Source organism: Canis aureus, chromosome 6 (genome assembly GCF_053574225.1).
Source record: "Canis aureus isolate CA01 chromosome 6, VMU_Caureus_v.1.0, whole genome shotgun sequence".
Lineage (NCBI taxonomy): Eukaryota > Metazoa > Chordata > Mammalia > Carnivora > Canidae > Canis > Canis aureus.
In genome coordinates, this window is record NC_135616.1 from 2,396,182 (window position 1) to 2,423,834 (window position 27,653).

The window sequence follows — 27,653 nt, forward strand, 5'->3', positions numbered from 1 at the left end:
AGGCGCTGGAGAAACTTGGGGCCCAGCACCTCCCCGCAGCCCCGCGCCACCCCGAGCGCCACCTCCCGGCTGCGGCCCGCCCCTCGCGCCGTCGGGGTCCTACCTGCGCCTCGGCCACTCCGCCCCGCGCCGCACAGGGCGCCCTGAGGTACGCACCGGAAGTGGGCGCTGTCACCATGGGAACCGAGGCCCGCGCCCTCGCGGGGGCTGAATTACTGAGCCTGCGCGGGGCGGCCTCGTCTTGGCCACGCCCCCTCCTGGGGTCGGGGACCGTTGGGGCGACTGCAGCAGCGCCCTTCCCCGAGGGAGGCTCGGTATAGTAGGAATACGGTGTGACAGCAAACAATTCAATGCTTTATTTTATTTTATTTTATTTTAAGATTTTAAAAATGTATTCCTGAGAGACCCAGGCAGAGGGAGAAGCAGGCGCCCTGCGGGGAGCCCGATGCAGGACTCGATCCCGGGACCCCGGGGTCACGGCCTGAGCCCAGGCAGGCGCTCCCCCGCTGAGCCATCCGGGCGCCCCTAAATTCGAAACAATTTAACAATTTATGGGCTTGAAGGGGTTAGATTGACCCTGGAGGTGAGGTTGAGAGAATAATGATGTCCGCACACAACCTGTACTTTCTGTGTATATATTTGGGTCTGTTTGGTTTGGGGTGCCTCAAACTCTGTATAGTTGGATTGTGGGGTTTTTTGTTTTTTCTTTTTTATGATCTGAGGATCTTTCTATCATTAAGGATTAAATACGTTTACTCACATTGCTGTAGTTTGCAAATCAGTATAAGAACTTGGTGAAAGATTGTCCTGAACGGGAGCACTGAACACACGCCTAGATTTGGGTTGAAGTAGGCAGGACCGTGCTGGGTGCTGGGTGCTGGGTGGCAGGAGCCAGAAGGTGTGCACCAGAGGCTGGTGGGCGGATCCCATGGCGGTTAGAACTGCTAAGTCACTAAGCCTCTTGAGAATGATAGTTTTAGAGCCCGTTAAGGGTGTGATGACAGAGGGACGGAGGAGTCGTTTGGGGTGATGGAACTTCTCTGGATGCTGATTGCGCTGGAATTTACACAAATCGATACATGTGCTAAACCTATAACAAGGCAGTTTTATTGTATTTTAATTTTAAAAAATAGAAATTTACAATTTAACCCCCAAATAAGTAAACCTCCTGTGTCTGACCACCCAAGGTGATGGATATTTTGTTTCTTTAACCAGTCTGATTTCTCTGCGATGTCTCTTCAGCTGTCCGTGTTTTATCTATAATTAAAGATGGCAGAGTTCATCAGTCTTACCAAGACTAAGACTTGATGCTGCCCCTGTCATAGATTTGGTATTTAGGGCGCCTGGGAGGCTCAGTCAGGTAAGCATCTGCCTTTGGCTCAGGTGGTAATCCTAGGGTCCCGGGACCAAGCCCTACGTTGGGCTCCCGGCTCAGTGGGGAGCCTGCTTCTCCCCTGCTTGTGCTCTCTCTCTCTCTCTCTCACACACACACACACACACACAAAAATTTGGTATTTATGGTGAGCATTCTGAACACTGGTGCTCACCCACAGTGCCAACACATTTCTAAAAAAGGGGATTATGGGTTGGGGTTAGGGTTAGATTGGAGTTGGGATTCTGTTAGGTTTGAGTGAAATTCATAATAAATGAGAGGAGAGGGAGCCTTGAGCAGAGGTGTTTCAGAGAATGCTGGGAATGGGCCACACTTTAGCCTTTTTATATCAGGAGCAAGACCGCCAGTGTGTTTGCCTCTGACGGGTAGAATAATGAGAGTTTGTATTTTATTCTCTATACGTTACTGTGTTGTTCAGATTTGCAGTTAAAAACATGTGCCACTTTTATAAAAGAAAAAGCTAATGCTAAAAAGGAAGACTGAAGTTGATCTTCCTAAATATCTGGAGCAGGTCTTCTGAATTTGTTTCCTTTAGCGCGAGGCTCAGGAAGGATGGTGCTGTCCTGCCATCCAGTGGCCGAACGGCAAAGGGCCTTCCAAACCAGCATTTCGGTGAAACAAAAATTGGTTTTACCAACTTTGAGGAAGACAACAGATATACCTTGTTCTGGGTAAAACTTTGATTCGGTTGAAGACTTATTGATCCCAAACACAGATCAAGTATTCTATCTTACGGCAAAATCTCATCCTTTTGGCATCGTCAAGGAACAAAACTCCTCCACGCAAGGCTTAACTCTTAAGGAACTGTGTAAAAATTAAATGAATGCTCTCGCTGTTTCTTAAACAAGAATCAATTGAACAAAACCACCTTTCCTTTAGAGCTCCTGGTTTAAAAAAATATCACCAGGAAGAGCCTGGTTTAGTTGTAGTTACTCAGTAAATCCTGGGCTTGGTGTAGCAGTTTCTTAGGGTTACACCCTGCATTGGTTTGCTAGGTCAGCTACAGCATAGTGCTACAGACTGGGTGGCTTGAACAACAGAAGATCCTTGTCTCACAGTTCTGGAGGCTGCACTTTCAAGATCAGGGTGTTGGCAGCACTAGTACCTTCTGAGGGCTGGGAGGGAAGGTTCAATTCCATGCTTCTCTCTCTTTGGCTTGTAGATGGCCATGTTTTCCTTGTGTCTCGTCACCTTCCCTTCCTTTCATATGTGTCTCTGTGTCCAAATAGCCCCTTTTAATAAAGACTCCAGTCACATTGCATTAGTGCCCATGTAAGGACCCCAGTTTAACTTGCTTAACCCTTTAAAGACCCTATGTCCATATAAGGTCACACTCTGAAGTGTGGGGGTTAGAGTTCAACATGTGAATGGGGGCAGGGTGCACCATTCAACCCTGATTCGGCTTTCTATCCAGCTGAACCACAATTCTGTTTTGATAAACAATAAGCATGAGGTGGGCGATACAAAGAAAAGGTGCCGTTACCATTTCATAGGTGTCATGGGTGGCCGTGAGTCAGACAAGAATGGAAGGGGCCTGACCAAGAGCTGGGCAGGCCCCGTAATGGATGGTGGGGATTGTTGACCCAGCAGGCGACGGGGTGGGCAGTGTGGACACACACTGCATGGAGTGGGGAGGGGGGGCCATCAGCTGGCCAGGCATTGAGGGGAAGTACATTGTCTGGCAGTGGGGTATTGGGGCCCATGCTGAGGATAAGAGAAAAGGGATGGGGGACCTGGAGCCAGTGCAGGTTCTGGGAGCAGCTTCACTGGGGCATGATGGCGAAGAGCTGAACCACTCAACTGCAAGATGTGCATGTCATTGTTGAACTGTGTACTGGGGCATGATTGAGCTTTGCCGCTGTAGGCAGCATTGTGGCCTGGGCCCATCTGAGCTGGCACAGTTGTGCTGGGCCCTACGAGTGCGGCTGGGCTCTGCGGAGGTGGTCTGCAGCGCAGACTCCTGGGCAGCCTCAGTGTCTCCAGACATCAGCTGGGAGGGTAAATCTGCTGGGCTGGGGTTTGTCCCTCTGCTATAGCAGTAATTTAACATCGTGTGAAGGTTTCCGATGCAATTCAACCATTTCCTAGGTTATCTGGGAAATTTATTTGGAGGTCTGGGAGTAAATCCTGAGAGTGTTCTAATGAAGTCCCATAAATCTTTGATGTAAAGATCTAAAATTTTATATGTTAGTTTAGCTTTATATAAGGTTCACACAAGATTTACAAACATACCCTGTTTGCTTGATTGTATCTCGGCAGGTAGAGATTTTCCAAAATGTAGAAATCACTTCATTATATAGGTCTGGACATCATGATGGCAGTTAATAAAATGAAATTCTAATTGAGTTTTCATTTTATTGCTGTTTTCTTAAGGAGAAGAATTTGCAGAAGGTAAGCAAGAAAAACACCTTCTAGGAGATTAGAACATAATTAGCAAAATGAACACATCGATATAAATGTATACAAGTTAGTCTTTTCTGGCTTTCCTGTGACCCATTATTAGAAATCTGATTGGCAGGTATTTCTGCAATTAGTTGATTCTGGAAATTTTGGCAAGCTTTGCTCCTTTCTACCTCAAGAATTGGGAACTGCCCAGTTTATAAATGCCAATTTAACAATATCCTTTAGTGTTTAAAGTGCTTTGGGAAGGGGCACCCGGGGGGCTCAGCCAGTGAAGTATCTGCCTTGGGCTCAGGTCGTGATCCCGGGGTCCTGGGGTTGAGCCCCTTGGGCTCCCTGCTCCGCGGGGAGCTTACTCCCACCTCTCCCTCTGCCCACCCTCCACCGCTTGTGCACTCTCTCTCCCCCTCTCTCTCTCATAAAATCTTTTAAAAAAATGCTTTGAGAAAAGTCTCTGTCAAATAAAGATAGAGTTTTATAATGTATAATATTTGATATCAAATATTTATATATAAAATATTGATGCCTGCTTTAAGAGATCTTTTGCCAAATTCACGAAATATGTGTGTGTGTGTGTGTGTGTGTGTGTGTGTGTGTGAGTGCCGTGCTGCCGGGGTGTGTTGGCCGCCCCCCCTCAGGACCCGCTCTCCATGACCTCAAGGCAGGCCTGGCTGGGGGGTCCACCCGTGCGGCCTGCTTCCAGGCTTTCCTCCCCACTGGCTTCAGGGCGGAGGAGGGGCGCCAGGGAGGAGAACACAGCCAGAGTCCTGGGGCTCCTGACAGGGATGCTCGGAAGCCAACTCCTGCCAGTGCCGCTGCCGGGGAGCTGCCTCCCTGGGCGCTTCATGCCCAGGGTAGTGCCTGTGCCCAGGCAGCTGCCCCAGCAGATGTCACCTTCTGAACAGTGCCACATGTGTTAGGTAGTCCCTTTTATTAGATTCTCCTCAGATTATCCAGGTGTTTGCCCCTCCGGCCTTTGCTAAGATGTCGAATAATACAGCGTGTTTCCTTTTCTTTCCTTTGTGTGAACTAAGCCTCCGGCAGAAAACACTAACATTCAATCCCTGTGAAAAACTGGAGAAAGTTGTTCTATAAAGCTGCTGTCTCCATACATCTCTTCTTCCCTTTCTTTTACTAGAAACCAGTGTTCCAATTTCCAGTCACCAGAGTCTCTCTCGAGGTCAGCTTAGCCACAGCCTGTCAGGATTCAAGGGGTTGTTCATACCTTGGTATTGTTTGGGTCATTTTATAGCCCCCGATGCAGCAACCGTCCTCTCGAATGTGTGAGCTGGAAAGATTTTCTTCTTATTTATTATTATTATTAATGAAAAAACAAGTTTTTTCTTTTGTGTCTTTGTCTCTTCCCGTGAATAGGCAGCTGGACTTCTCACCTTACTCTTTTATCACATAGACATATCCTGTCGCATTACAGTGCTAGACTTCAGAAGCCAGAGACATGAAAGGTTCAGCCTCTCATAGTAGAAAACGTGTGTATACAATAGAGTGAGTTGTGTTCCTTCAAAATTCGTATGTTGAAGTCCTAACTCAACAGCGTGATTATATTTGGAGATAGGACTTTTTGAGGGCTTGCTTTCAAAATTTTATTTAAATTCAATTTGCCAACATGTAGTATCACACACAGTGCTCATCCCATCACGTGCCCTCCTCAGTGCCCATCACCCAGCATCTTCTTACCAGCCTCTGACTAAGGGAGATAGAAGCTATTTCCACAGTAGGTAGGGAGCTGCAAGGGACAGGTCCTGGCTCAACTCTCAGAAGTGTTCCTTGAACACAGCTTTCACCTATGGGAACCTCTCACCTATGGGAGTTAGAAGCAGGCTCCACTCTAGGTGAGGAGGTGCCATGGAAAGTCTCCGTACTGAACTCAGAGACGCAAGCCTTCTGGGCCTACAGCTTGCCACCAGCCTCTCACCTGTGGGAGGTACAAGCTAGCTGCACAGGGGTGCTATGTACTGAACGGTGAGCACCCAGCGTTCCTGGGGAGCAGCTTTGCACCACCTTCTCACCTACCGGGCTTAGAACCTCCTTCCAGCCCTTGGCAAATACCATTCTACTTTCTGTTTTTATGAATCTATATTTTGAATAGGAATGGGATGAATCTGGAAAAGAGATGTCTAAATGTGTGTCTTTTGGCCCAGAAATGAGGCCAGCACCCTCCACCTCTTGCCCAACCTACCTGTAGCCATGCTCTGCTGGGCACCTTCCATGCCCTAGGCCTCCTGACATCCACAGGCTTCTGGGACCAAACTCTGAGGGGCCCAGTGTCCACGCCTTTCCCACAGTCCCAAGGATTCCCCCAGGCTCCCTAGTTTAAAGCAGAAAAATTTGCTTTGAGACACGGGCTCATCCTTTCTCCAATGGTGAATCTAGTTGTTGTTGTTGTTGTTGTTGTTGTTGTTGTTGTTTGATATTTTATTTATTCATGAGAGAGAGAGAGAGAGAGAGAGGCAGAGACACAGGCAGAGGGAGAAGCAGGCTCCATGTGGGGAGCTGGATGTGGGACTCGATCCCGATCCCGGGACTTCAGTATCACACCCTGGGCAAAGGCGGCGCTAAACCACTGGGCCGCCGGGGCTGCCCTGAATCTAGTTTTTTAAAAGAGAGCCAAACGAGGGAAATGGATACGCAAGATGCCAAAGATTTTCAGGAGAGGTGAAAGCGGGGTAATGTGGAGAATGGTGACTAGCACAACCTCATAACAACTTGGCTTCTGGGTGGGTCAGTGGGTGAAGCTTCTGCCTTCAGCCCAGGTCATGATCCCAGGGTCCTGAGTTGAGCCCTGCATCAGGCTCCCTGCTCGGTGGGGAGCCTGCTTTTCCCTCTCCCTCTGCCCATGGCCCCACTCATGCTCTCTCTTTCATTCAGTCTCTCTCTCAAATAAAATCTTTTAAAAAAGAAAATTTCTCATAATCTTATGGATTTTCTTTATTTTTAAAGCTTTTTTTTTTTTTTTAAATATATCTGCCCTCCCTGCCAAGAAATTGGACAGGTGTACTTCAAACTTGAAGGCTGCAGAAGCATGATTCATTTTCCACCCTTGGGAGGACTACTTTTCCACTCAGACTTAGGCATTCTGTTCCAGTGGGTTCAGAGCAGGGGAAAGGAAACAGGTGCCACCCGCAGATGTGGCCTCTTCCCTCCAAGGGGGTCGAAAATGTGCCACAACCTGTTGGCTCTCAGGATGCGCTCTGGTTGCACCATGGAGAGAATCTGGGAATGCCTCCCCAGTACCCTGGGATGGAGTGTCAGTGCCCACAGAGAGTGGTACTAGACAGCCCTGGCCCTCAGGTGGCCTCCCCTGTGCCCCAGCTCTCCCTTGTACATGCACACACACACATCCATCCATGTGTGCACACAACGAAGGCTCACACAAAACTTAGGAACATCTACCCTGTATCATATGACAGTCAGGCAAGGGGGGGTCCAAGAGCATCCCCTGGTCTCCTGATGACCTACCCTCAACTGAGCGAAGAATTCAATCAGGAGAATGGGAAACTGTAGACAGCCATACAACATCTACTTCCTTGTCTTGTTTCTTAACAGAAACCTAACTTAAGTGGCAAAATGACCAGCTAAATTCTACATTTCTTGGGCTTCCTTGCAGCCAGGGTGTCTAACAAAACATAAGTGCAAGTGGCTGGGTGGGACTTACAGACAGTGACTATACAAAGGGACAGTGGTAGGTGCTCCTCTTGCCTTTCCCCACTCCCTCTTGTTTGTTGCCTAGAACAAAGATGTGATGGATGGAGCTACAGCCACCTTTCTGGGACCAAGAAGATTGTAAAGACTTGAGCTATGGAACCAGTGCCAACCACCAGGTATTTCTGGACTTTTATTACATATAAAAAGTGAATACTCTTCAGTCAATGTACACACATCTGTGTGTTTCATGTTCTGTTACTAAGTGCTGGATGTAGCTCATAACTGATAGAGAAGATCAAAGGTGTGAGAGAAGAAAAAAAAAAATCCCCTGGAGGAAGGTCTCAGAAGGGAAGGAGATTGTGGGATTATTAAATGACAAGAAGAAAGTTGACAAAAGGGGCAAAGATTTCTGTTTCAGAAATAGAAACAAAGGCAGAGGAGGGTGAATGGCAGTTTGTGAGCCCACCCTGAGGGGCAAATGGACAGGAAGCGTCTCTCATCTGGGGATAGGAGAGACCATGTGGTAAGTGAGTGAGGTGCCAGATCCTCGGTGAGAATGCAGGTGTTGGAAACACCGCCCAGAGGAAGGTCAACAGGAGAGCGTTGCCATCGCAGACAGGGACACAGGGGCGATGCGGCTGGCATCTGCAGGACCCCACATGTGGTGGCCCATTGAGCCCCTTGCTCAGGAGTCTCACTGACCATGTAGGACCCCCAGCCCCAGTGCAGCCCCCTCTCTCTGGTTACTGTGTGGGGGTTGCCCTGAGAACACACGCCACAGAACAAAGCAGAACCAGAAGGCCCGAGTTCAAATCCCAGCTGCTCCGTGCACCCAGAAATGCTCCACTTTCTATACTTGCACAAAGGGGAGTAATACAGGCAGCTCATGGTGTCAGGAGGAGGACGTAGGGAACATGCATGAGGCACTGAGGACTGGCACAGAGTCACCACACCAGTGATGACGCTTGAGGAGCTACCTCAAAAGGAAGTGTGAAAGCAAGAGGCACGTGACAGATGCTTAGCCCTGAGAAACAAGCATTACTAGAATGCAGCTTCCAGCTGGCATCTTCTTTGGTCAGGTTATAACCCGTATCCAATATATGTGTGCATGTGGATGTCAACTGACCTACTTCATTTATTTATTTATTTATTTATTTATTTATTTATTTATTTATTCATTCATTCATTCATTCATTCATGAGAGAGAGAGAGAGAGAGGCAGAGACACAGGCAGAGGGAGAGGGAGAAGCAGGCTCCATGCAGGGAGCCCTACGTGGGACTCGATCCCGGGTCTCCAGGATCATGCCCTGGGCCAAAGGCGGCGCTAAACCACTGAGCCACCAGGGCTGCCCCTGACCTACTTTTAATTCTAAGAAAGAAGTTATCGCAGGAAGTGGGTTTTACCTATATTCTTGTGTGTTGACATTAGAAACTATCTCAAAAGTATGTGTGAAAGCAACAGGCGAGTGCCATATACTTAACCCTGAGAAGGAAGTGTTAGTATAATGTAGTTTTAAACTAGTATCTTGGGGATAAGAGGATAAGTAGAAAAACCAGACTCATACAGCTTTTCTGGACAACCAGACCTTCCACTGCAAGAACAGCTACGGAGGGGTTGGAAGTCATGCTGGGGGCATTCTCTGGGACCCACACAGAAAGAATGGTGCTGTGGGAGTAGCATGTGTAGGGTAGCCAGGCCTCTGACGCTGCTCCACATATGACTCTCCCCAGTACCCTCTCCCCCATCTTGGGTACCTGGCCTGACCAGAAACTTCAGGACACCTGGCAGTCCCTGCACTGTGCCTGTTTTGAAGTAAAGGGGGCCTGTGTGCACGTGAAGTTGCATGACCGGGACCTGAAGTGCCACGCCCCCCTTATCCTGATGCCGTGGGAACTTCTGCAGCTCAGAGGCAGAGGCAGAGGGCAAGGGGTACTGCAGGCTGGGAAGACTCTCCGGGATGGGGTTCAGGGGCTGGGTGTTCCTTTAATGGCCATGGGATCTGTCCTGGTTTTGGAAGGGCACGGGGCAAGTCAGTCACGTGGATGAACATTTCTCTTTCTCTTGTGCTGGTGCCAGCTCCACAGCTCCTTCCAGCTGCAGAGCCAGAGAAAGGGCCTCCGACGGAGCTAGCGACACCCCTAGCTCATTTCAACCATCACCGCAAGCGTCAGAGCCAGCATCACTTCCATCAGCTGTTCCAGATCTGGAACGAGGGCTCACGTCTTCTTCTGCATGTGCGCCAGGTCCTGAGCTGCAGTCAGTTCGACCACCACCTTTCCTGGGAATTGTAACTCCAGCCCTAAACATAGAGACGGAGCCACCTCCAGCCCCAGAGGCTACCTGCCACTGGTGCATAGCCCCCGAGCACCAGCTGCATGAGATGCCTGGCCTTACGGACTTCCCTCCCACGCTGGTGGCAAAGCAATTGCCATCCAAAGATGCGGTGACCAGCTGGCCCTCAGGGCGGGACTGGGGCAGGCTTTTTCTTCTGCTGTCTTCTGCCCCAGATCTGCCTTTCCCTGATGTGGGCTCGTATGGCCGGGGTCCAAGTCTCAGCTCCATCACTTACCAACCACATCAACCTGTCCAGTTCCTCAAACTCAAGCTTTCACTGTCCAGTTGCAGACTGTGGCGATAGACCCTGGGAAGAACTGATGCAGAGTTCCTATGTCGATTAAATGAGCCAGAACGGATAGGCGAATGGGCAGGCCCTGGTTCCTTGGGTGGGGGAGGGCAACTGACTATGTGTGGCCAAGCCCATGGGTCGCCCACTCATCTGCCTTGGAGGCCGAGCACCCTTGCATTTATTAGGCATCTGATGTGTGCTGAAGTACAGGCAGACAAACCATGGTTGTAGCTATCCTGTGAGAATGTGCAGCTGAAAGAGGAGTAGGACCAGAGGCATGAACAGTTGGAGGGGAAGATGCTCCCTCTGAGGAGCCACCTTGAACTGCCACCTGGAGCTTGAAGTTAGTGGGGATGATCAGGGTGCAAATGCCCTCCTTCCTTCCCTGCCAGTATCTGCTCCTGGCTCATCTTGTGCTGGGTATAATGCTGAGTGAAGTAAGTCCATCGGGGAAGGACAATCATCATATGGTTTCACTCATACAGGGAATGTAAGAAATAAAAGGGATGATGAAGGAAAGGAGGGAAAATGAGTGGAAAAAATAGAGAGGGTGACAAACCGTGAGAGACTCCTAACTCTGGGAAATGAACAAAGGGTCGCAGAAGGGGAGGTGGGTGGGGGGATGGGGTGACTGGGTGACGGGCACTGAGGAGGGCACTTGACGGGATGAGCACTGGGTGTGATACTGTATGTTGACAAATCAAATGTCAATTAAAAAAAAAGAAAGCTGCCTTCAAGGAATGTTGGTTTCTCAGAGTCCAGTATTTCCATTGCGCCTCTACACCTACTCTTGAGATAGGTGCTAGCTGAAACCGGTCTCCAAGGAACATTTGTTTCTGAGAGTTAAGGAGAGTGTTTTTCTTTTTTCTTTTTTTCTCTTTTTTAGGAGAGTGTTTTTCAAATGTGCTTCCATACCTACTTTTGAGAGAGGTTCTAGCCCCCTTATGTGAGGCGCTAGTTGAAAGCTGCATTTCAAGGAGAGCTTGTATATCAGAGTTTAGGATGGTGAATTTCCATTGGGCTTCCAAACCTACTGTTCTATAGGTTCTACTTCCTAATATGAGAGGCTAGTTGAAAGGTGCATTCAGGGAACGCTCGCTTCTCAGAGTTATGTACAGCACATTTCCAATGTGCAAACACACTTACTGTAGACATAGATTCTAACTCCCTTATGTGAGGAGCTAGTTGGAAGGCACTTTCAAGGAGCGCTTTTTCCCCTAGAGCTCAGGATATCGCGTAGCCATTGCAACCTCTCGCAGCCTATTCAGAAAGGTTCTGACTCCTTTGTGTGGGAGGCTACTTGAAAGCTGCCCACAACGAACACTTGTTTCTGAGATTGAGCACAGTGCATTTCCGTTTACCCTCCACAGCCACTGTTGAGGCAGGTTCCAACTCCCCTACGTGAGAAGCTAGTTGAAAGCTGCATTCACGGAAGGCCTGTTTCCCTCCTGCTTAGTATATCATACCCATTGCAACGCCACACGCAGTGTTCGGATAAATTTAATTCCATTATGCAGGAGCCTGTTCGAAAGGTGCACTCAAGGAAAGCTTGTGTGCCGAGGCTTATTGTATCGCGTGTCCATTGCAACGCCGTATCTACCGCTCATATGGCCATAACTCCTTTATGTGGGAGCTGGTTGAAAGCTGCAGACAACGAACGCTTGCTTCTCGGGTTAAGTACACTGCGTTTCCGTTGCACCACCACAAATTCTGTTGAGGTGGGTTCTAACTTTCTTATGTGAGGAGCTAGTTGAAAGCTGCATTCAAGGAACGCTTCTTTGTCTAGAAATAAGTATCACATCTCCATTGACCTCCACGCCTACTGATGAGGTAGGTTTCTTATGTGAGAGGCTGGTTAAAAGATGCATTCAGGAATCGCGTATTACCCAGAGATGTGTTCAGCGCGTGTCCACTGCAACTTGATACCTGCTGTTGAGGGAGGTTCTACATCCGTGTGTGAGGCTAGTTCAAAGCTACGTTTAAGGAATGCTTTTTTTCTCAGCGATAAGTATGGGGCCTTTCCATCGGGCCTCCAAATCTACTGTTGACGTAGGCTCTAACTTCCTACTGTGATAGGAGGGTGAAAACTGCACTGAAGGAATGCTCTCCTCAGGTAAGGATATCCCATTTCCATTCTGCCTCCATACTGACTGTTGAGATACATTTTATTTTTATTTTTAAATTTTTTTTATTTTTTTTAATTTTTAATTTTTAATTTTTTTTAATTTATTTTTTATTGGTGTTCAATTTACTAACATACAGAATAACCCCCAGTGCCCGTCACCCATTCACTCCCACCCCCCGCCCACCTCCCCTTCCACCACCCCTAGTTCGTTTCCCAGAGTTAGGAGTCTCTCATGTTCTGTCTCCCTTTCTGATATTTCCCACACATTTCTTCTCCCTTCCCTTATATTCCCTTTCACTATTATTTATATTCCCCACATGAATGAGAACATATAATGTTTGTCCTTCTCCGACTGACTTACTTCACTCAGCATAATACCCTGCAGTGTTGAGATACATTTTAACTCCATTATGTGAGAGGCTAGTTGAAGTCTGCATCCAAGGAAGGCCTGTTTCTCACAGTTACATACCATGATCCCAGTGTGCCTCCATACCTACTTTTGAGAGTTCTTCTACCTCCCTTACGTGAGAGGCTAGTTCAAAGCTCCATTGAAGTGTCACTTATTACCCAGATGTGTGTATAGTGCATTTCAACTGCATTACTGACACACTGTTGAGAGAGGATCTAACTCCATAATTTGAGAGACGCATTTCCATCAGGACTCCAGAGGTACTGTGAAGTAGGTTCTGACTCCCTAATGTGAGGGGGTACTTGAAATCTGCATTCAAAGACCCTTCATGCTCAGATGTCAGTATATTGCATGTCCATTATGCCTCCACTGCTAGTTTGAGATAAGTTCTAACTCTCTTATGTGAGAGGCTAGTTGAAAGGTGAATTCAGGGTATTCACCCTGTCACCTCCCATTCTCCTCAGAGATCCAGTATCCTCTTACCTGTCCTTCCATTAGAAAATCATTTTCATGAATGGCTGGCCCATGTCAGAAAGCCCCTTGGCTGTATGGAAATGGCTTCCCTGGCAGAGGCCAGCTCCTTGTGTTTCTGAGAGAAAGTGGAAGCCTTTGTTTGGGGGGTATGACACTGAACTGCCATGGAATTCACCGGGGGCTTGGTTGTACAGGGTGTTCCCAGATGACGATGTTCACCATGCCAGCCAGTAACCCTTAAGCTCCTGATCAGGAAGTGGGGACTGGTCTGAGAGCTGAGCAGTGTCTGTTTCTTCTTCTTCTTCTTCTTCTTCTTCTTCTTCTTCTTCTTCTTCTTCTTCTTCTTCTTCTTCTTCTTCTTCTTCTTCTTCTTCTTCTTCTTCTTCTTCTTCTTCTTCTTCTTCTTCTTCTTTCTTCTTCTTCTTCTTCTTCTTCTTCTTCTTCTTCTTCTTCTTCTTCTTCTTCTTCTTCTTCTTCTTCTTCTACCACCTTATGAGCATTTCAGTCCTTTAATTGCTACAGCTGAGTCCACATATGTTCATAAATCATCAGTTTGGGGCGGTGTGTGTGTTGTTCAGTTTCTATCCTTGGTGTTTGATAGTTTTCAGAGTACAAATCTTTTGCCCCTTTGGTGAGGTTTATTCCCACGTATCTTATTACTTTTGGGGCAGGTTTATTTTTTTTTTCCTTAAAAAGAGTACATTGAATATTTAATTTTTTCTTTTCCAGCATTTTTTAAAGTATTTTTTTATTGAGGTTTGATTTGCCAACATATAACACCCAGTGCTCATCCCATCAAATGCCCTCCTTAGTGCTCGTCACCTGTTACCCCAAGTCCCTCCCAACCTCCCCTTCCTCAACCCTTTGTTTGTTTCCCAGAGTTAGGAGTCTCTCACCATTTGTCTCTCCCTAGAATTTTTCCAACTCATTTTTCCTCCTTTCCTTTATCATCCCTTTCAGTATTTTTCATATTCCCCATATGAAGGAGACCATATAATGTTTGTCCTCCGATTGACTTACTTCACTCAGCATAATACGCTCCAGTTCCATCCACGTTGAAGCAAATGGTGGGTATTCGTCCTTTCTAATGGCTGAGGAATATTCCATTGTATACATAGACCATATCTTCTTTATCCATTCATCTTTCGATGAACACCGAGGCTCCTTCCACAGTTTGGCTATTGTGGACATTGCTGCTAGAAACATCGGGGTGCAGGTGTCCCGGTGTTTCATTGCATCTGAGTCTTTGGGGTAAATCCCCAACAGTGCAATTGCTGGGTCGTAGGGCAGGTCTATTTTTAACTGTTTGAGGAACCTCCACACAGTTTTCCAGAGTGGCTGCACCAGTTCACATTCCCACCAACAGTGTATGAGGGTTCCCTTTTCTCCACATCCTCTCCAACATTTGTGGTTTCCTGCCTTGTTAATTTTCCTCATTCTCACTGGTGTGAGGTGGGATCTCATTGTGGTTTTCATTTGTATTTCCCTGATGGCAAGTGATGTGGAGCATTTTCTCATGTGCTTGTTGGCCTTGTGTAGGTCTTCTTTGGTGAAATCTCTGTTCTTGTCTTCTGCCCATTTCATGATTGGATTGTTTGTTTCTTGGGTGTTGAGTTTAATAAGTTCTTTATAGATCTTGGAAACTAGCCCTTTATCTGATACGTCATTTGCAGATATCTTCTCCCATTCTGTAGGTTGTCTTTTAGTTTTGTTGACTGTTTCTTTTGCTGTGCAAAAGCTTCTTATCTTGATGAAGCCCCAATAGTTCATTTTTGTTTTTGTTTCTTTTGCCTTCCTTAAACATCTTGTAAGAAGTTACTGTGGCCAAGTTCAAAAAGGGTGTTGCATGTGTTCTCCTCTAGGATTTTGACGGAATCTTGTCTCACATTTAGATCTTTCATCCATTTTGAGTTTATCTTTGTGTATGGTGCAAGAGAGTGGTCTAGTTTCATTCTTCTGCATGTGGATGTCCAATTTTCCCAGCACCATTTATTGAAGAGACTGTCCTTTTTCCAGTGGATAGTCTTTCCTCCTTTATCGAATATTAGTTGACCATAGAGTTGAGGGTCCACTTCTGGGTTCTCTATTCTGTTCCATTGATCTATGTGTCTGTTTTTGTGCCAGTACCACACTGTCTTGATGACCACAGCTTTGTAGTACAACCTGAAATCTGGCATTGTGATGCCCCCAGCTATAGTTTTCCTTTTCAATATTCCCCTGGCTATTCGGGGTCTTTTCTGATTCCACACAAATCTTAAGATAATTTGTTCCAACTCTGTGAAGAAAGTCCATGGTATTTTGATAGGGATTGCATTAAATGTGTAAATCGCCCTGGGTAACATTGACATTTTCACAATATTAATTCTTCCAATCCATGAGCATGGAATATTTTTCCATCTCTTTGTGTCTTCCTCAATCTCTTTCAGAAGTGTCCTGTAGTTTTTAGGGTATAGATCCTTTACCTCTTTGGTTAGGTTTATTACTAGGTACCCTATGCTTTGGGATGCAATTGTAAATGGGATTGACTCCCTTAATTTCTCTTTCTTCAGTCTCCTTGTCAGTGTATAGAAATGCCACTGATTTCTGGGCATTGGTTTTGTATCCTGCCACTTTGCTGAATTGCTGTATGAGTTCTAGCAATCTTGGGGTGGAGTCTTTTGGGTTTTCTATGTACAGTATCATGTCATCTGCAAAGAGGGAGAGTTTGACTTCTTCTTGGCCAATTTGAATGCCTTTTATTTCTTTTTGTTGTCTGATTGCTGAGGCTAGGACTTCTAGTACTATGTTGACTAACATTGGTGAGAGTGGGCATCTCTGTTGTGTTCCTGATCTTAGGGGGAAAGGCTCTCACTGTTTCACCATTGAGAATGATATTCACTTTGGACTTTTCATAGATGGCTTTTAAGATTCTGAGGATAGTCTCTCTATCCCTACACTCTGAAGGGTTTTGATCAGGAATGGAGGCTGTATTTTGTCAAATGCTTTTTCTGCATCTATTGAGAGGATCACACGGTTCTTGTCTTTTCTCTTGTTGATATAATCTATCATGTCGATTGTTTTGTGAGTGTTGAACCACTCTTGCATTCCGGGGATAAATCCCACTTGGTCATGGTGAATAATCTTCTTAATGTACTGTTGGATCCTATTGGCTAGTCTCTTGTGAGAATTTTTGCATCTGTGTTCATCAGGGTTATTGGTCTATAATTCTCCTTTTTGGTGGGGTCTTTGTCTGGTTTGGGGATCAAAGTGATGCTGGCTCATAAAACGAGTTTGGAAGTGTTGTGTCCTTTTCTACTCTGTGGAACAGCTTTAGTAGAATAGGTATTGTTTCTCCTTTAAATGTTCGGTAGAATTCCCCTGGGAAGCCATCTGGCCCTGGACTTTGGTGTCTTGGAAGGTTTTTGGTGACTGCTTCAAATTCCTCAATTGTTATTGGCCTGTTCAGGTTTTCTATTTCTTCCTGTTCCAGTTTTGGTAATTTGTGGTTCTCCAGAAATGCATCCATTTTTTCCCTAAATTGTCTAATTTATTGGCGTTTAGCTGCTCATAATATGTTTTTAAAATCACTTGTATTTCCTTGGTATTGGTTGTGATCTCTCCTCTTTCATTCATGATTTTATTAATTTGAGTCTTTTTTCTTTTTCATAGGGCGGGCTAGGGGTTTATCTATCTTATTATTTTTTTCAAGGAACCAACTCCTGGTTTTGTTGATCTGTTCTACAGTTCTTCTGGTCTCTATTTCATTGAGTTCTGCTCAAATCATTGCTATCTCCCTTCTTCTGCTTGGTGTAGGTTTTATTTCCTGTTCTTTCTCCAGTTCCTATAGGTGTGAGGTTAGCTTGTGTATTTGAGTCTTTTCCAGTTTTTTGAGGGATGCTTGTATTGTGATGTATTTCCCTCTTAGGACTGCTTTTGCTGTATCCCAAAGATTTTGAACAGCTGTATCTTCATTTTCATTAGTTTCCATGAATCTTTTTAATTCCTCTCTAATTTCCTGGTTGACTTGTTCATCTTTTAGTAGGATGCTCTTTAGCCTCCACGTGTCTGAGTTTCTTCCAAATTTCTTCTTGTGATTAAGTTCAAGTTTCAAAGCATTGTGGTCTGAAAATCTGCAGAGGACAATCCCAATCTTTCGGTATTGATTGAGACCTGATTTGTGACCCAGTATGTGTTCTATCCTAGGGAAAGTTCCATGTGCACTTGAGAAGAAAGTGTATTCAGTTGCGTTCAGATGGAAAGTTCTGTAGATATCTGTGAAATCCATCTGGTCCAGTGTATCATTTAAGCCCCTTGTTTCTTTGGTGATATTGTGCTTAGAAAATCTGTCAATGGGCAGCCCCGGTGGCACAGTGGTTTAGCGCCGCCTGCAGCCTAGGGCTTGATCCTGGAGACCCTGGATCAAGTCCCACGTCAGGCTCCCTGCATGGAGCCTGCTTCTCCCTCTGCCTGTGTCTCTGCCCCGCTCTCTCTCTCTCTCTCTCTCTCTGTGTGTGTCTCTATGAATAAATAAATAAATAATCTTTAAAAAAATAAAAAAGAAAAAAAGAAAATCTGTTACTTGGAGAAAGCGCCATGTTGAAGTCTCCTACTTCCAGTGTATTATTATCTGAGTATGTCTTTACTTTGGTTATTAATTGATATACTGGGCAGCTCCCACATTAGTGGCATAAATATTCATGATTGTTAGGTCTTCTCGTTTGATAAGCCCTTTAAACATGATATAGTGTCCCTCTTCATCTCTTACTACAGTCTTTGGGATAAACTTTAATTTATCTGATATGAGGACTGCTACCCCAGCTTTCTTTTGAGGACCATTTGAATGGTAAATGGTTCTCGAACCTTTCAATTTCTGGCTGGAGGTGTCCTTAGGTCTCAAATGAGTCTCTTGTAGACAGCAAACAGATGGGTCTTGCTTTTTTATCCAGTTTGAAACCCTGCATCTTTTGATGGGATCATTTAGCCCGTTCACGTTCAGAGCAACTATTGAAAGATATGAATTTAGTGTCATTGTAATACTTATTCAGTCCCTGTTTTTGTGGATTGTTTCTTTGGGCTCCCTCCTTTTTTTTACAGGGTTCCCCTTAATATTTCTTGCAGAACCGGTTCGTGGTCACATATTCTTTCAGTTTCTGCCTATCCTGGAAGCTCTTTATCTCTTGTTTTATTCCAAATGACAACTGGATAAAGTATCTTTGGTGGCATGTTCTTCTCATTTAGTACCCTGAATATATCATGCCACCACTTCTGGCCCGCCAGGCCTCTGTGGAGAGGTCTGCTATAATTTGATACTTCTCCCCATATTATTATTATTATTATTATTTTTTTTTTTACTTCTCCCCATATTAGTTAAGCATCTCTTGTCTATCACTTCTTTAAGGATTTTCTCTTTATCTTTGGAATTTCTAAGTTTCACTGTTAAATGTTGAGGTGTTCAATGGTTTTTATTGATTTTTTTTTGGGGGGGGCCCTCTATCTCCTGGATCTGAGTGCCTGTTTCCTTCCCCAGATTTGGGAAGTTCTCAGCTATGATTTGTTCAAATATGCTTTCTGACCCTCTGTCCCTCTCGGCCTCTTTTGTATCCCCAATTATACGTAAATTCTTCCTTCTTAAGCCATCATTTATTTCCCTTAACCTTTCCTCATGGGCTCTTGTTTTTCTCTTTTTCCTCAGTTTCCTTCCTTGCCATCAACTTGTCTTCTGTGTTGCTCACTCTGTCTTCCACCTCATTAACCCTAGTAGTTAGGACATCCAGTGTGGATTGCAAATCATTTAATTTTTAATTTCGGCCTGATTAGATCTAAATTCTGCAATCCTGAAGTCTCTAGAATCCTTTATTATTTTTTCCAGAGCCATCAGTAGCTTTATAATTGTGCTTCTAAATTGGCTTTCTGACATCGAATTGTAATCCATATGCTGTAGCTCTGTGGCAGAGATTACTGTTTCTGATTCTTACTTTTGTGGGAAGTTCTTCCTTCTAGTCATTTTGCTCCGTGCAAAGTGGCTGTATGAGCAGGCTGAGTCAAGAATATCAACGATGACCTAAGTAAATTTCATCCTAGATGATTCTGACAAGATCAAAGACTAGAAAATGATTAAGATCAGAACAAAATAAAAAGGACTACTAAAGTGATAAATTTTAAAACAAGTAGTGAAAAGTAAAAGGCCAAGAATCCCCCAAGAAAGAAAAAAAGAAGAGCAGAAAGCAAAAGTAAAGAGGAAAAAAAGGAAAAAGATACGGGAAAAAAAAAAAAAAAAAAGGAGGGGGTCTGGGAGATGGTGGTGGTGAAGAAGTGGTAGTGGAGGGAGAATGTAGTCTACCTGAGGGGTCCTAGAGGGTGATCCTCTTGGTTCTGAGTATATTTTGTTCTCTATGGTAGAGGATGCTCAGTCCCAAATTTATATAAACCAATACTTGTAGAAGGCCCCAACATTGACCACCAAAACATAAACAAGATAAAAGAGGGGGGCAGAATGGGAATGAAGAGAGAATATAATCTCACCAAATGAACCAGCCCGGTATACCATTTGGTTCTGGGTGCATGTTGGTCATGTTTTAGAAGGTATTAACTTCTACCATTGTAATACAAAATGAGGCAGATAAAAACAAAAAAACAGAAAACAAAAACCTGCATCTTGTATATCTCCCAAAATTAAATTGAGTATGTTGAAGGGAATGTAGAAGTGGAAAATAGATCTATGACATATAATTGTGTAGAAATATGAAAGTCAAAAAGGAAGAAACTTAAAAATGAAGAGGTGGTAAAATATTACAGTTAAGGTTGGAAAAGAGAAAAAATACTGGAAATTTTTAGTCTGATATAAAAACGAGTTGTAGGGATCCCTGGGTGGCGCAGTGGTTTAGCGCCTGCCTTTGGCCCAGGGCGCGATCCTGGAGACCCGGGATCGAATCCCACGTCGGGCTCCCGGTGCATGGAGCCTGCTTCTGCCTCTGCCTGTGTCTCTGCCTCTCTCTCTCTCACTGTGTGCCTATCATAAATAAATAAAAAATTAAAAAAAAAATTAAAAAAAAATAAATAAAAACGAGTTGTACTGGGAAAAGGGAAAAAAAGGAAGGGTACCCTCTAGTTCTATATACTATAAATCCCTCGACTCCCCCTGGAGCTTTTCAGCGCTGCTCGGTCTAGGACTTGCTCTTCCTCTGTCCTTCCAGCTGGTCTCTGGGGGAGGGGCTTACTGTGCTGATTCTCAGGTGTGTGCACCTGGGGGAGATCCCCGCCCCCCCCCCCCAATCGGGTGCCGGCTCAGTGGGAGCTGTTTACCCAATGAGTCCCCTGTCCCCTGGCAGCCCCGCCCCTCCCAGGCACAGGGTGACACCAGGAGGAACAACCACACTGGCAGCAGCCAGGTCCTGACCTGGAGTCAGCTCCCCGCGGGTAACTACCCTAGTCTCCCAGTCCACACTGGCCTGGATGCTCCGGTGGTGGGGGTCGCTGACCTGCACAGCTCCGGGGCGCCCAGCGGCAGGAGAGTCCTCCCTGTCCTATGCACTCCCCCTTCTACCTGTCCCGGGGGGGAGCACAGGATGGTGGGCTGTGTCCCAGCGCCCTGGGATCCAGGGCCTGTGCTGCTGGAATCGCGTTCCCGGGGCCTCCGAAGGCTGCAGGGTGCAGCCCCTTCCGTCGGGAGCCGCCGCCTGACCACCCGGCTTCTCCCCGAGGCCCCGCCAGGTGCGCTCCAGCCCTTTCCGGAGCTTGGCTGCCGTGTGGTGCGCTCTCCCCCGGGCGCCCCTCTTCTGCTAGTGACCCCGGGAATCTGGAGGCCCCACTGCCCCTCCTGCGGTTCTGCCCAATTTCTCTGCTGAGCGCTTTTCCTTTTTTTTTTTTTTTTTTTAAGATTTTATTTATTTATTCATGAGAATACACAGAGAGGAGAGAGAGAGGCAGAGCCACAGGCAGAGGGAGGAGCAGGCTCCATGCAGGGAGCCCGATGTGGGACTCGATCGCGGGTCTCCAGGATCACACCCTGGGCCGAAGGCGGCGCTAAACCACTGAACCACCGGGGCTGCCCTGCTGAGCGCTTTTCTATCAGGCAAACCTTGTTGCGGATTTTTCAAGTTCTGCTGCTCCTGGGCTGGGCTCTCCCGTCCTGGAGGGCCAGGTGGTCATGCCTTTTTTTTTTTTTTTTTAAGAGATTTTATTTTATTTATTCATGAAAGACACACAGAGAGAAAGGCAGAGATGTAGAGGGAGAAGCAGGCTCCAGGCAGGGAACCTGATGTGGGACTCGATCCTGGGACCGCGGATCATGCGCTGAGCCAGGGGCAGATGCTCAACCGCTGAGCCACCCAGGCGTCCCCAGGTGTTCTTGCTTTAAATCTCAGGTGGAATTCGTAGGTGTTCAGGATGGTTTGTGTCACCTAGGTAAGTTGGGGGGGTGGGGCCGGGTGACTTGTGGACTCTCCTCTCCCCGCCATCCTGCCCCACCCTCCCCTCCCCCGAATGCAGCTTTTGGTTAGTCCCTCACATAAGGGAGTTAGAACATCTCTCAAAAAGCAGCTACGGAGGCAGATTGGAAATATGCTGGGCATAACTGTGAGAAACAAGCATTCCTTGAATGCAGCTTTCCAGTAGCCTCTCAGATAAGGGAGTTAGAACCTTCTCAACAGTAGGTGTGGAGGCACTTTTCTGTAAATGTGCTGCACTGAATTCTGAGAAACCAGAAGCACCGTCACCAAGGGTATCCAGGCATGGTTAAAGTGCCACCTTCCAAAGGCAGATCAGGTTGGGGAGCAGCCCTGCAATTGAGAATAATCACGATATATTTCCAGATCTCTCAGACACTCTGCAGTCTATCACCAGAGGCTCTCCAAGGTGAACGGCCAGGGTAAACCAAGCCACCCTGCTCTGTAAGCCTGTTTCTCGCCATGAACACCAGACTGAAACACTGTAAGTAGACTGATGAGCGTCCAGCTACCTGGTTACTTCTACTGCCTGCAAATTCCCACCTTGGGCCCTGGAGAGGGACTCCAGCTTCTGTGGTTCAGCAGAGACTTCTGGGAGAATAGTGAGGATCTGAAGCACAAGTTCTTCAGAAGGAAAGAATCCATCTAGAATTTTACTGGGAGGTGTCACTTCAAATGCCTTCAGGGAGCGCCTGGGTGGCTTAGTTGGTTGAGTGTCTGTCTTCAGCTCAGGTTATGATTCCAGGGTCCTGGGATCGAGCCCCCTATTGGGCTCCCTGCTCAAGGGGGAGCCTGCTTCTCCCTCTCCGTCCCTTCCCCTGCTCATGCCCATTCTCTCTCTCAAGTAAATAAAATCTTAAAAAAAAAAAAGCCTTCTGAAACAAGACTACTGTCAGTAGGTAACATTTGGTTGCCCAATAAATTGGCCCAAATACCTTAATTATTAAGTGATACCTTCCATCAAGGTATCCATCAACAGTTGATGTTCCATCAACATCAACTGAATGTTGGCAGGAAAAAAAATCTCTTACTAAAAGAATGCATGTGTTTACCATTTATTTATTTATTTATTTATTTATTTATTTAGATTTTATTTATTTATTCATGATAGACATAGAGAAAGAGAGAGAGAGGCAGAGAGAGAAGCAGGCTCCATGCCAGGAGCCCGACACGGGACTTGATCCCGGGACTCCAGGATCACGTCCCGGGCCAAAGGCAGGCGCTGAACCGCTGCGCCACCCAGGGATTCCCATGTTGTTTACCTTTTAAAAAACCATTATAAAAATTGTTAATACTGGAATGAACATGTTAGAAAATTTAGATAGTCCAGTAAAGGCGAACTCTCCGCCTACCTTGGTCCAGAGGTCCCGTGGTTCAGCTAGTGTTACAGGTTCCCATGCACACAAGCAGGATAATCCATGCAGGATCCTAGCTCAGTGTTGGCTGTTGCTGTTGTAAGAAAACAGGACATCTGGGCTATGGCAGCTCTGTAGCGGCCTAGGTGGCCCAGGGCATCATCCTCTGCCCTGCTATTCTCAGAAGTGTCTTCTTGTCCATTGCTATTTGTCACTACTTAGCTACAGATGGCTGCCATTGCTCCGGGTTGCATATGACAGCATTCAGAGCCAAAGGGAAGGATGGGTCCTGTCCTCAGAAGGCCTCTCCTTTGGAGCTTAGCTTGAGGGGATGTGAAGATAGCCAGGGTCTGGCATATTTGATCTTTGCTGGCGTCAGCCCTGGCAGGAAGTGGGTGAGGGGTGGCTGCTACTTAAAGTCAACTTTGTAACTAAAGCTGTAATAATCCTTATAAAATCCTAACCAAACTTTAGCACAGTTAAAAGGACATGTAAAATCCTAATAGAGATGTATGGAAGTGTAGGGTTTTATCCTCTAAAAAAAGGAAATGAAAAGTTATGGAGGTGCTCTAAGGAGGGTAGAGGCAAGAGCGAAGATGTGGCAGCTGGACAGTCCGTTGTGGGCACAGCTCCAAGCGCAGTGATGCCGCAGACAAGGGTTGAGGCCATTCCCTGGTTTGTGGAGAGCTCTCAACCAGCAGTGGGCACGAAGCGTCAGTCCTGGGGGGACGCCACCAGGCAGGGGTGTGAGACTCTTCCTACAGGGTCCTGCACAGTGATGAGGTGGGCATGTGTCCTTCCTCCTCTCAAGCTTCCTTCTGCAGCCTGCAGTGAGACTTCCAAGTCTCCTTCATATAAATTTTACTTATTTCTTTATACATATATTCCTGGGTGTTTTGTCTTCCATTATATTCTGTTATTATTTTCTTATGTACAGATGACTGATTTGCATACTGAGTTTGTACTGGCCACATGACTGAATTCTCTTATTGTTTATAAAGGAAATTCTCTTAGAAACTCCCATCAACAATGAAATCACCAGGATCCCTGGGTGGCGCAGCAGTTTGGCACCTGCCTTTGGCCCAGGGCGCGATCCTGGAGACCCGGGATCGAATCCCACGTCGGGCTCCCGGTGCATGGAGCCTGCTTTTCCCTCTGCCTGTGTCTCTGCCTCTCTATCATAAATACATAAAAATTAAAAAAACAAAAACAATGAAATTACCTGTTGGATCCATCTCAGATCTTCCCTTGTCTACATGCACAGGGCCCATCGGGTAGGCCTCCAGGGCCATACCATAAGACAGCTGTGCCGTAAGCAGGGTACCCTGCTGCTCACTCCAGTGCTTCTCCACTAGCACTATTTGTTCATGGCTTGAGATAGAAATACATCACTATATTAGGGGCACCTGGCTGGCTTGGTCAGGAGAGCACGGGACTCTTCATCTTAAGGTCGTGAGTTCAAGCCCCATGTTCAGAGTAGAGCCTACTTAAAAAAATAATATGTCATTAAATACATATTAACAAGGGCCCATCCATTCCTATGTTATTATTCATATACTCTTGGTATTTGCACCTAAATATTATGGTACAGAAACTTGATGGTGAGGTATTCATTCAGAACATGGAATAACCTACCATAAATCAGCAACTACTTTAGGCACAGAGGCTTCAGAGGTAAACCAGCCAGCCCTGGTCCTTGCCCTCCTGGCGCTTCCAGCTGAATATATGGAACAGACACTCTACAGAGAATCAATCATTCAGCACAATTACTCGTTAGTCAATAGGCCAGCTTCCCTGATGACCTGGAAGGCAGGTAAGAAAGGTCCTCCTGTGGGAAAGTATTCCCATGAAAGGGATGTATTGGGAGGCCCATTCCCGGGGGCAGGAAGAGCAAGTGAGGGGGAACCAGGCTGGAACAGAGGGATTAGGACATGCATGGCCCAAGCAGCAGAACAAACTGGCCTTTCTGGATGTTTTAATAAAGACAGTTCCTGGGGCACCTGGGTGGCTCAGTCGGTTGAGTGTCTGCCTTCGGCTCAGGTCATGATCCAAGGGTCCTTGGATCTAGTCTCGCTTTGGGCTCTGCTCATCAGGGAGCCTGCTTCTCCCTCTCCCTTCCAGCCCCCCTGCCCCCTGCTCACTCAAATAAATAAAAATCTTTTTTTATTTTTATTTTTTAAAAAGATTATTTATTTATTTATTATTTATTTATTTATTTATTTATTTATGAATGACATATATATATAGAGAGAGGCAGAGACACAGGAGGAGGGAGAAGCAGGCTCCATGCCCCATGTGGGACTTGATCCCGGGACTCCAGGATTGCGCCCTGGGCCAAAGGCAGGTGCTAAACCGCTGAGCCACCCAGGGATTCCCCTCCCCCCTTTTTTTTGAAAAAAAAAAAAAAGACAGTTCCCAAAGAAGTTGCTGAAGAACCAACTTCCAAGACTGAGGATGTGGTGCTCTGCTGAGAGAGGTGACCTCTGCGGAGCCGTGCAGTAGCCCCGCTGCATTGTGCCCTCCCCCATTTTCCCCTCCAGCAGTCCTACCCCATCCAACACGAATTTGGACAATGCTTGTTATGAGCCGTTGAGATGATGACGGTGTTTCTGGCCCAGCCTCAAAACTTCTCAGGGCCCAAACCTTATGTACAGCAAAACACAAGACTGGATTTCCTTGCCCTGATTCCTACACAAGGGCTGTTTTGTGAGTCAACCACAATATAAGGAGAATCTGGCTGAAGCAAGCAGCGCAAAGTTTCCTGTCCCACCTGAAGTCATAGTAAGAAGAAAGCTGCCTTAGGCTGTGTATGCCAAGCCTGCTTTGAATTAAACACAATCACTTCCAGGCTTCCCTCAAGATTTATCTAGTTTCTCACCATAATAGGTCAACAATTGTTGAGTGCTTCCTATGTGGCAGGTTGGGTCTCAAGGGCCCTATATGTACTGTCTCCCTAATTTTCATCGGCTTTATAGAGACAGACCCTTTCTTGGCAGAGAGGCCTTCCTCCGGCTGCAGCCTCCAGGCCCCTAGGAGCGTGTCTGGGGACAGATCGGTGGATGGGTAGTTGCTCTGGCAACAGGACACCTTTAGGTCCTCACAGTCTGGGCAGCTAGCACGTGCAGCAGGCAAGGATGCATCTCTAAGAGGACCAACGCAGTAGTTCCCACTAAACGCGAGATGCTGGGAAGTAGATTCCCACTTCAGAACAAGGTTTTCATCAAACCCCTATAAAATATCAAGTATCTCCCATGTTAAATGTAAAATTTTAAAAAAACTAACACTGAATTGAAAAGGGAGGAAAACCACTTAAGAGAACAAGTTTGTATTTGTGAGAAACAGCCCAATTTAATTCTACAGAGATCCATGTCCCATAAAACATGTATAAGTATAAAATCATCCCTGAGTTTAATTGAAGACTGAAAACAGATGCCCTCTTACCCTGTCTCATTCCTGACCTAATTAAATCAGTTATGACGCACATTAATCAGCCCTGAATTCTACGGAACTTTAGGTCTTGCCTGCTAAATATCTTGCCTGGCTGAGAAGCAGGACTGTGCATCAGACAGGCTAATCTGTGATCTCAGGGTTGCTTTACAACCAAAGGGACTCTAACTTTTAAAAAACAGACATATACTAGCGTTACAATTTTTCTAATTACTGCAAGAAGAGTTTCTATTATCTGCAACTAGGCACCCAAGTCAGAAAGACCAAGGCTTGGATCCCAGCCCTGGCCTATAGTCTGAGCCTGAGTTTGCTAATCCACACCAGGCCATCGGGCTATCCTGTGCTCCTGAGGCTCAGCACCATCCACCGATCTGTTCCCAGACATGCTCCCAGGGGCCTGGAGGCTGCAGCAGAAGTCAGGCTCCTGACCCTCTCTCCCACAGGCCTCTCTGCCAAGAAAGGGTCTGTCTCTATAAAGCCGATGGGAATTAAGGGTGACCGTGCATATAGGGCACTTGAGACCCTACCTGCCACATAGGAAGCACTCAATAATTGTTGACCTATTATGGTGAGAAACTAGATAAGAAATCTTGGGGGAAGCCTGGAATGAGGTTTCCTAGGGCTGATGAGAAGCATGGCTGGGCTTTTGGGTCAGGGCAGTGTGCAGAGAACCTTACAGAACAACGAATGTGGTCAGTCATATCATACATACATGGGGCTGACCAGGTCTGGGGATGTAGTGGTCAGGAGGGGAATCCAGGCCTGTGGCTCCACAGAACTTACATTCTAGAGGGAGACAAGTAACTAGTTAACAAGTATATAAGAAAAAGCAAGCAGTGTGATGTGAGATAGTCAGGGGCTCCCCTGGACACAGTGGTCAGAAAAGGCCCCCCTGGGGAGGGGGGGGAACAAGCCAAGATCTAGGGAAGAGTTTTAAGCCAAAGGTCCACCAAATGAGAAGGCCTTAGTGACTGAGCCAGAGAACAAAGGCCTTGGGGCTGGTGCAAGTAGTTGGAGAATGGATAAGGCTGCAGATGGAGGCAGAGGCCAGATGACCAATAGCCTCCTAGGCCAACAGGAGTGAGTGTGGGCTCAGACCGTGTGTATTGTAATTATATATTTAAGCAGGGGAGGCTCGGCTCTGGCCTACATTTTTATAAATGCAACTCTGCCTGCTGGTGGAGAAAGGAGCACCAGCAGCGGTATGGCAAGGAGACTACCGCCACCATCTGCCAGTGAGGATGGTGGCCACCCCTGGACACAGACAAGGACTTCTGTGAGACACGTTCAGTAGAGTTGATGGGCATGAGGGTAAAACATCCAAACCCAGGGTTTTA

At 46.4% G+C, this 27,653-nt stretch overlaps 1 protein-coding gene across 3 annotated transcripts; it reads left to right on the forward strand.

Moving 5' to 3' along the window:
* Positions 1–250: 250 nt before the first annotated feature.
* LOC144315398 (uncharacterized) lies at positions 251–10,711 on the forward strand. 3 transcript variants are annotated; one of them, XM_077899862.1, is made up of 3 exons: positions 251–583; positions 7,542–7,632; positions 9,534–10,711. In XM_077899862.1, exons 2-3 carry the CDS (start codon positions 7,610–7,612, stop codon positions 10,093–10,095), a joined length of 585 nt encoding a protein of 194 aa, XP_077755988.1. In that variant the 5' UTR covers positions 251–583; positions 7,542–7,609; the 3' UTR covers positions 10,096–10,711. The 3 variants fall into 3 exon arrangements, with proteins under 3 accessions (XP_077755988.1, XP_077755987.1, XP_077755986.1); XM_077899861.1 differs by lacking the exon at positions 251–583 and adding an exon at positions 3,049–5,296; XM_077899860.1 differs by lacking the exon at positions 251–583 and having other exon boundaries at positions 3,049–7,632; positions 9,534–10,710.
* Positions 10,712–27,653: the final 16,942 nt, after the last annotated feature.

Bases quoted from the DNA above. Each gene is read 5' to 3' on its own strand.
- LOC144315398 (XM_077899862.1), top strand. From the start codon at position 7,610: ATGGAACCAGTGCCAACCACCAG. The intron at 7,633-9,533 runs GTATTTCTGGAC...TGCTGGTGCCAG, and splicing joins GAACCAGTGCCAACCACCAG to CTCCACAGCTCCTTCCAGCT.